The sequence below is a fragment of the Phaseolus vulgaris genome, chromosome 6 (assembly GCF_000499845.2).
Source record: "Phaseolus vulgaris cultivar G19833 chromosome 6, P. vulgaris v2.0, whole genome shotgun sequence".
NCBI lineage: Eukaryota > Viridiplantae > Streptophyta > Magnoliopsida > Fabales > Fabaceae > Phaseolus > Phaseolus vulgaris.
In genome coordinates, this window is record NC_023754.2 from 18,898,899 (window position 1) to 18,908,021 (window position 9,123).

At 33.9% G+C, this 9,123-nt stretch overlaps 1 protein-coding gene across 1 annotated transcript; it reads right to left on the minus strand.

The window, feature by feature from the left end:
* Positions 1–566: 566 nt before the first annotated feature.
* LOC137831555 (probable serine/threonine-protein kinase WNK4) lies at positions 567–5,882 on the minus strand. The gene is made up of 7 exons (XM_068639279.1): positions 5,029–5,882; positions 3,394–3,659; positions 2,895–3,118; positions 2,645–2,802; positions 2,253–2,556; positions 1,760–2,092; positions 567–1,385 (listed from the first exon to the last, which is right to left on the minus strand). Exons 1-7 carry the CDS (start codon positions 5,110–5,112, stop codon positions 913–915), a joined length of 1,842 nt encoding a protein of 613 aa, XP_068495380.1. The 5' UTR covers positions 5,113–5,882; the 3' UTR covers positions 567–912.
* Between the last annotated feature and the right edge of the window lie 3,241 nt (positions 5,883–9,123).

Genomic DNA, 9,123 nt, shown 5'->3' on the forward strand with positions numbered 1-9,123 from the left:
CAATTCTTATGTTCATGTAGTTGTGTGGAGAGATAACACAGTGAAGGTAGTCAAATTCAACACATGTATCTTTCAGAAATAGAGTCAAGTGTTTATGTATGCATGTCAGTGGATTTATGGCATGGATGCTATTAAATGAGTTATTTAGATTGTTTAGTACATTGTAATAAATAAAGTGTGACAATGTAGATGTTTGTAATTGTATTATTTGAATCTTAAGTTATATTGAAAGTTTTAAAAATCTTCAACTTACCCTATTTCTTGTGTATTTGTTTAAAATTTATGATCATCGTGTGTTACATGCACTATACCATTTTTGACTTTAGACAACACAAAATTTGCAACAGATATAAAATCATGGTCCAAAACGGAAAATGCAACGGATTATTCCAATCTTTTAGAAAATCGTTGCTTATTTATTTAAGATAAAACAAAGAATGTTGTAGTGATGGAAACAAAGAACTTTGAAGGTGATAGAACTCCTAAGCAAATGGAGTTTCCTTTTTATTTTGATACATCTGTATATTTAAAAATCCCTATAAAAAAAGACTCTTTTTATAATACTATTTGATGATGTGGATTATATATATATGATATAGCTTTTTCAGCGAAGTAACTAGGGGTGTTACATTTGTAGCCATGAAACATATAGTCCTATGTCTCATTCTCTTTTTTAAATCAAAACATTCTTTGATCAAAATTTAACGAGTAATCTTTCAAGTTCCTAATATCTAAAAAATATTTACATTAATTTGAATGATATCTTTGACCAACCCTGTAGATGGATTTTGTTTTTCTTCAAATCATATCATTATTCCTTGAAAGTCTAAAAACTGCATAGCACCTCAGCCTTATCATTTGCTCTCATCCATTTTTTTCCTATTTGATTTGAAAGCTCAAGCATAGCCACTTTCAAAAAAAATTGTCCTTCAAGTTTTTTCCCTTCCTACTTCTTGAAGAGTTCACATCAAGAGCACCACATGCTGGATTTGACTTTTTGTTGGTAACCTCATAAGGTGTCACAAATCCAATATTTTCCACAGCTCCAACTGTCTTGAATCTTCTTTTGTTTATCTCCTCAACCAGTGATCTGTGCAGTAGCTGGCTTCTCGTATCAATTAATGACTTGTTCCTAGATAGTCTACGATTGTCTATCATCCTGTTACTTTTGCCAGTAGGTGTTTGTGGTCCTGCTAGAATTTTGCAATGGCTCACAGTGATGGGGTCTTCATTAGGGGAAAATCTAGTACACATGTGACTCTTTATGATGGGGTGTTTATCTTTTTTTGTAGAAGCCTTATTGTGTTCCTCCTGGTCATCCACTGAACAAAAGTTTGAGTTCCCATGTGAAGAACATATTGAACTGGCATCATCAAGTCCATCACCTGCAAATAATAGTATATCAAGTTTCCCTTTTCAATGATTTGAAAGATTTTATAACACCAAGCCTAGAATCTTGTATTTGTCTCGAGTTATGAGTATTACATATAAAAGAGACCGAGTTTTCTTTCTTATATTTGTGAGACCAAAATCACACTTGAAATCCTAACCATAATCTTGTGAAAACTCTAAAGTACCATACGAATGAATTTCACACTACATTCAACTCCAAGCCTTTAAATATTAGATTTGTAGGTTTTTTTTTTCAATTATATGTTGCTCAAATTGCTAATTTTTATTCCATCTGTGACTTCCTAATCACACTTGCACATTTCACTAGTAGCTATTGTCATAGGGGGTAGGGGCAAAGGAGACATACCATGGAGCCAATGACAACCATTTAATAAGTCATCAACTCTGATGACTAAGCCTGGTGTTGACTCTTGGGATGATGAACAAGAAGAAACAGAGTGGAAATGATGGTGAGGATCTTCATTGTCCTTGTCATCATTATAACTGAATGCATGCCAGGTGTCTGGACAGTTACTATTCCTCCAATTCGGCAGCAGAACAGATATCTCTCCTTCAATCATACTTGCAATATCAGAAGGCTTCAAATCTGTGATTTCCAACTCTTTCACCATCTCTATTGCAACATCAATAGGGGTGTCTGTGTAAATATCAAAGGGAAAGTATACATTCCTACAAGAACCTGTGAAGATGTTACTTCAATTAAAGGATCAAGTTCATTTACCAAACACAAGTAAATCTTGAGGTGAAAGTGCATGCTACATGTATTTAAACAAGTTCAAAATAAAATTTTCCTTATAATTAAGGAAAGAGGACATCAAGAGTCAAGTAAATATTGATACCATCCTTCTGAGAAATTTTCACTTTGAGAAAGATAGTGTCATCTTCTGGATTCAGCTTCCCAGTTATTGACATTTTAGTCATAGGTAAATCATCACTCAATTGAAGTGTTTCCATTTCACTGTAATTTAGAAACGGCTTCTGAATCCCAATCTTTGCCATGGCTGATGCATCATTAGACAAAAGAAATTGATCATTCAACAATTCTTTTGCAGATGGTCTGTTTGCTGCAGCTATTAGACATTTGCCAATAAACTTCTGTGCTTCTGTGTCTTCAATCCTGAAAAATGCTGCTGGTAGCTTCCCCTGAATATAAGACAGAAAAGTTGCTTGTATATAAAATCCTATGTATCTCTACTGATATTTTCAAACCTTAGACTACATCAGAACTTACCGATGTTACTTTTTTGTATATCTGTGCAGGGTTAGTACATTCACTGTATGGATAATCAGATGTAAGCATTTCCAAAACACACATGCCAAATGAGTACACATCAACAAGTTCATTGTATTCTTCCTCGTACAATTCTGGTGCCATGAACTCGGGAGTGCCTGGCACAAGGCAAAAAATTTAACACAACAATTCAAGAGGTTCAACAACAGTCAAGATTTTCAACATTTATTGGCAGGAAAAAGATAAATACCTATAACACTGTGAGCTGGTTGGGAACCATGGAGAATTGCTGCTAGACCCAGGTCACCAATTTTCACTTGTCCAAGATGGCCATTGACAAATATATTATCACATTTGAGGTCCCTATGAATTACTGGAGGATCATGTTCATGCAGATAAACAAGACCCTGTAAGATTTGGCGAGCCCAACTCTTTATTGCTTTCAGACCTATGTGCTTATATTTCTTCCTGTATCTGCACAAGTCACAAACTGATCAATTAAAGTACTTCTTATAGTGATTTAAAGGTTAATTCTGCAATCGTGCATGGATATCATATAAAGGTAAAATAATCTAGTAATTTAACATTGCCAAATGTGCAGGCCATGAAATTGCATATCCCTATCTTATGGAGTTTAATATATAGTATTCCATCAATGTACACATTAACATAGAAGGAACCTGAGCACCTACTAAAATGTCAAGATTAAACGAAAGGACGAATGTGATTTTAGTCAGAAAGAAAGTTACTCTCTTAGAGTCCCTGAAGTAAACATTTCTGTAATGAAGTTGAAGGTCTTATTGTTGACATCAATCCAAGAGGTGTAGAATCTCATGATGGATTGGTGCTTGAGGGTGCTGAGGAGATGAACCTCTAAATAAAGCCGCTCCAAGTCCTCTGGCTTGCGAAATGCTTCATTGAGTTTGACCTGATTCCATGCAACCTCTATTCCAAGGACCTCATCAATTGCTTTATACACTGTCTTCATTGCTCCTTTTCCTAAAATATCTCCAACCTAGTCACATAAAACACACATTTTTTTACATCAAATCATCTCTGTGATGCTATCCTAATTTCCATTATACTTTAAGTAAAGAATTAACAGAAATTCTATGCATAGCTCCTTGAAATAGAACTTTAGAAATTGTTTACACTAGGCTCAAACCAGGCAAGGGAGAAAAGGAATTATTGTTGACATGATGATCTGAGCCAACACCACATAGTTTTAGAGCATTTCGTCCATGACATCACTGTTTATAAATCTTGCAAATATCAAAAGAAAATTGAAATACTTCCTTTTACAGTAATTAATGCATATACCAGTTCCACTTTTAAAATTCCAGTTAGTCCCATATGTCCATACTTTTTGGTAATTCAATATCTCCTATATCACTACATTTGCAATATATTTTCACAATTATGATAAATTCAAATGATATTAAAGGGAAGTGTATCAACAAATTTTTTTACGAAGATATAGCATGCCACAAGCCTATCCCTTTTTTAAGAAATCTACAAACGGATGGTTTAGTCTAGATTCATTTTCAATCTTTAATTTGTTTGCCTCAACTAAAGGATTGGTGTAAAACAAACCTAGTAATTTAAGCCGAGAATATTTGCTGGAGAAATCAAATTTATTAGGATAAGACTGCCTTCACTGGCACACATTCAAACACATATCATGTTAGGTTATTCAACCCCTAAGGTCTTCACTATAGTAGCATATCACTAAGCATGAAGCCTGGTTAATCCACTCAGTCTTACTCTAAATGGTGTATATTCAATATATAGTTCCTTTTCTTGCAAACTTGATTTCCAACAACTCCCTATTACTAAACCGATTGCCCCCAAATTAATAGACGTTCAACTCCAGAGGATTCTGCTTAGAAAATTGAGACAAAGATAAGTCATAAGAAATAATAAGTTTGACAAATTTATAGGCAGGACCTTAGACGCTTTTGATACTATTTTCTTATCAGAATTTTTTGAGTTTTTTCTCTATGACTTAAGTTGATTTTTAATGCAAAACTTTTTATACAGATAGATAGGTAAAACTTAAATTCTATTTGGAAAGCAATAACAAAAGCATCTAAATTAGAGGATCAGATGTCTAATCATTAGGCATTTGATTACCCACGTGATTTTTTAATCAGTTCTTTCTATCAACTATCTAGGATTTCACTAAAATCTAGTAACACAGTATCACAGCTCAGTGAGCTCACTAGCCACAGAAATATTAAGAAGTTGTTTCCCCTTTTATACACACAAAAAAACTACCTTTTTCACATTCAAGTAACAAAATTAATCCAATTTCGAACAAAATTTAAATACCCACAACAAATTTGAAAATGAAAAGCCACAAAATTATATGATTCAGAACTTACCCGAGCATATCTACCATTTGGGTCGGTCTCAATGTAACGAGGCTCAGCTTTGCGATCCTCTTTATACCCTTTATTGGAATACATGTTGAATTCTTAACTATACACTCCTACTAGTAACTAAACTAACAATCACCAAAACTTCGAAAGATATTGTCTGCACACAACAACTTCAGTGCAGAGAAAGTTGAAAAGGAAAGAACAAAAACAAACAAAAAAGCGGTTTGTTCTATTCTCCAAGGTAGTAGCAGAATCCTAAATCCGAGGTTTCCCCTCGTGGTAAACGTGGGAGAAGACCCCAAAAAACAGCCAGAAAAGCTTTGAGTGATCGACACACTGCATTATCCTACCCATTTTCATACCAACCGCACATGTCAAGGGATCATAGTCCTTAGCAACCATTTGATTAAATTTTGCTTCTTTTTAAAAACAGAAAAGTTCAGAGAGAGTGGAGCTGCAAGAATTGACAAGATAAGACAGGTGAGAAGAAAAGAATAAACGGATAATAACTTTCCTATGAAACTGACATGTTCCTGTCACTGCCCTTCGTGTGTCAAGAATTTTGAAGGCACATACGGTACGTGTGGTTTTTTGGTAAGGGTCAGTTTAGGCCATTCACAAGGACCATTCACAAGTGGAAGTGGTTATGAGAAACAGTACACGGAACTTGAAGAATCTAAGGCAGCACTTTGGTGTAACCATTTGTGGACAACAGCGGAAAACAAAGCAAAGAAACTAAACCCAGAAAGGGAAGCAGAAGAAGAAACTCGAGAGAGATAAAAAGAATTGAACTTGGGAACAGGGGAGAAGATAGAATTCAGAACAGAGTGAGACTAGAACGTGTGTGTTTGGGATATGTATATCAGGTGGTGGCGATGGTGCTGATAGTGTGGGCCATGGTGAGGACCCCATTTTGAGATATGGTGGCAACGTTTGAGGCTTGTTGATTGTGTCATGTGTTTTGGAATTTCAAGGACGAGGTTGACTTTTGGGTTGTCTTGTTTTGTGATACTGTTTTTCATTTTGTCTTCTTCTGGTGTGGATAACATTTCATATTTTCCAATCCTTATCCTAATCTTGGACCTTTTTTTACCTTGTGTTTGGAAATTTTGGGTTGAGATGTATGGGTCATATTTGGTGCTCATTTCAACTAAGACAAAGTTTTTCATCTAAGGGGAAATAACAAATCAATGGAAACTGAGAAAGAACAAGGGGATGTAGCGGGACCGATATCATGACGTGTGTTGGTCTTTCTGTCCGAGATGATCGAGACATACGCTGACGTGTCTCTGTCTACCTGGCCGATCGACCGACACAGAACGCATGACCAGACCGACCGATACATATAACCATTAACGTTGAAATCAAAGTTAGTGAAACTAAACCATCATTAAGGATTAGGTAATGTAATCCTAAGTGTGATCCATTATACTAATAAGGCCTAATGAGGTAAGTCCATTAAAATAATATAAATAACACACTTTCCAAGGAACAATGTACGTCATTTACTACTGTACATCTACCTGAATACCAATCACCCACTTTACTGACTTGAGCGTCAGAGTACCTTTCGCAAGTACTCCATTCGGTGTTCACTCGAGACCGAGAGACGAAGGAGAAACACGAAGACGAGAAGGACCACAGTCAAGCACCTAGCAACCTGCTCGACCAAGGAAGAAGACGAAGAGTTCAATAGTTTTTTAGGTTCTATCTTCCTAGTAGGAACAGTGAAGAAATGTAGTATATTATTGAATCTGGAGTTAATCTTAAATGATTTGACATGGATAAAAAACTTTACAAAATTCATTGTCATTTATATATAGCACCAAAATCATTTGAACCTTCTCTCAAATATGCACTAAATAAATGATTTTGATAATCTCTTTTCCTATGGATGGTGGAGTTATAGTGTCTTTTATAGCATAAAGGAAAGCACTGTCTAAGGCTGGTAAGAGCCAGCCAGTTGTTTTCTAAGTGAAAGATGAAGAAAAAGTTGATAATGATTAATGGAATAGTTTAGTAGCCAAAAAGAGTTTTCAACTATTATCTTATTAAGAGTAAATATGCTTTCATGGGGAATTATTTAAAAATATCTATTCACACTTTTCAGACACACATGTCTTATATAAGTGTTTAAATTTAAACAAAATTCATTTCATTTATTTCTACCTATAAACAAGTTCCTGCATAGTTTTATTTTGACGAGTATCTGCTTTATATATAAATATATAAAGGGGTCAATAATTTATTCATCAGTTTTTCATTTTTACACATTTTACCCACTTGTATTTTTTATTTTTTTTTTTGCACGTTTTATGATCATGTTTTTCAATTTTTATATAGTTTTATTATTTTGATAATAAAACGACGTTATTTTTAAAAAAACTTGTGATAAAATGATGTTATTTTATAAATTACATCAATACCATTGCGCTTAATATATCGGTAAAATACATTAAAATTGAAAAGCATTATAAAATATGGAGGAAATAAACTTTAATTATAAAATTCACAAAATGATAATACTTGAGTGATAAAATGTGTAATCAAATATATTTTTCGTTTTAACAAATAAAGTTTTAAGATTATAGAGATTAAATTATTTATTTCTTATTACTAAAACTTTTCAATTATTTAAAAATATTTAAGACTTTAGTCTGTCACTCAGCAGATATTCAATGCAATCTCCTTCTAAAAGATTTGATTGGTTGCTTTGGAAAACCACACAAGGATACGGAAAAATAACCTAAGGGCGTCTTCGTGACGTGTATAAATGTAACAGTTTGACAAAAATAATTAAATAATTATTTAATTATTCAATATATATATATATATATATACTTAATTGATATTTTATATTCCTTTTAGTAATTTTAATTAACTTAATTTTCCATTCACACTAAAAAATTATAGTTTTAAGTTTGAGATTTAGTGCAAATAATATTTTGTAGAGTCTTGGATAGTAAGAAAAATATTTTTTATAGTTGATTAATACTTAAAGATGAAGTCTAAACTTAAATTTGATAGAATTTTGATTAAAAAGTATTTTGTGTATATTTACTCGCGGTATATTATAGATCACTATTTTTTTTGGTGCATTTTGAAGATCAATGTAAAATATTGTCAAAATTTTACAATTTAAGGATGGGGACTTAATCTTTATGTCTTGAAGAATTAAAAGAAAAATATTTTCTTAAATGAATAGGACATCATCTTCAATTATAAAAGTGAGAATCACATTACATGATATTGATGATGATGAAGTTTTGAATACATAGTAATGTATCAAAGTTTGATAAATGATTATTGAAGAGTATGGAAAATTCTTGTAATTTGTTCGAGAAAATGACAAACTTATTAAAAGAAAATATTATTTTCTATGTGTTATTTTTTTGAATCAAATGCACCATGAAAATGGATGGTAAATGTTCCTGCCGGTTGACCATGGACGTCTTTGTGTGTGGCTTATCCTCGCGACCTAGGGCACCTTCGTTTTGCACCGTCTGTGAGTATCTGAAAAGAAGTGGACAAAAGAGCGCCCTCACGGCCGTTTGCACTCCGATAATCAAGTCAGCTGGCGAGAAACATCAAAGGGACACACCTCCGTATCGGAGCACCATGACTGGATGCTCTGAAGGTGGTCTAAGAACTGAGTAATTAATGCTCTTTCCCTGATTGCATGTGCGTACAGTGAGTCCGCGAGCAAGCAACTAGAGAGTGTGTGTGTAAAACGGAGTCTGAATCTTTCCCCTCTTTTTTCTCAAACGTCTAAAGCCCTTTTAAACGTCCAAAGCATTTAAAGCGTCTTAAAGCATCTTAAAGCGTATTTAAAGCGTCTTAAAGTGCATTTAAGGCGCTAAAAAACGTTCAACGCGTTTAAAATGTTCAAAACATTTAAAGCGTTTAAAGTGCTTTAAAGCGTTTGAAACGTAAACTAAATTAAAGCGTACCTTAACAAACTTTCAGGAAACATTGATGTTTCAGTGCTTACTGCCACGTGTTAGTCTGACTTGATTACTATTCTATGTGGAGAGCCTCACAGCGTCGTAACCCAACTTAGGGACATCCATCGTGTAAGTCCTCCTTCTTCGAAATGCA

Bases quoted from the DNA above. Each gene is read 5' to 3' on its own strand.
- LOC137831555 (XM_068639279.1), bottom strand. From the start codon at position 5,112: ATGTATTCCAATAAAGGGTATAAAGAGGATCGCAAAGCTGAGCCTCGT. The intron at 2,557-2,644 runs GTAAGTTCTGAT...TCTTATATTCAG, and splicing joins TATACAAAAAAGTAACATCG to GGGAAGCTACCAGCAGCATT. The intron at 2,093-2,252 runs GTATCAATATTT...ACATCTTCACAG, and splicing joins GAAAATTTCTCAGAAGGATG to GTTCTTGTAGGAATGTATAC.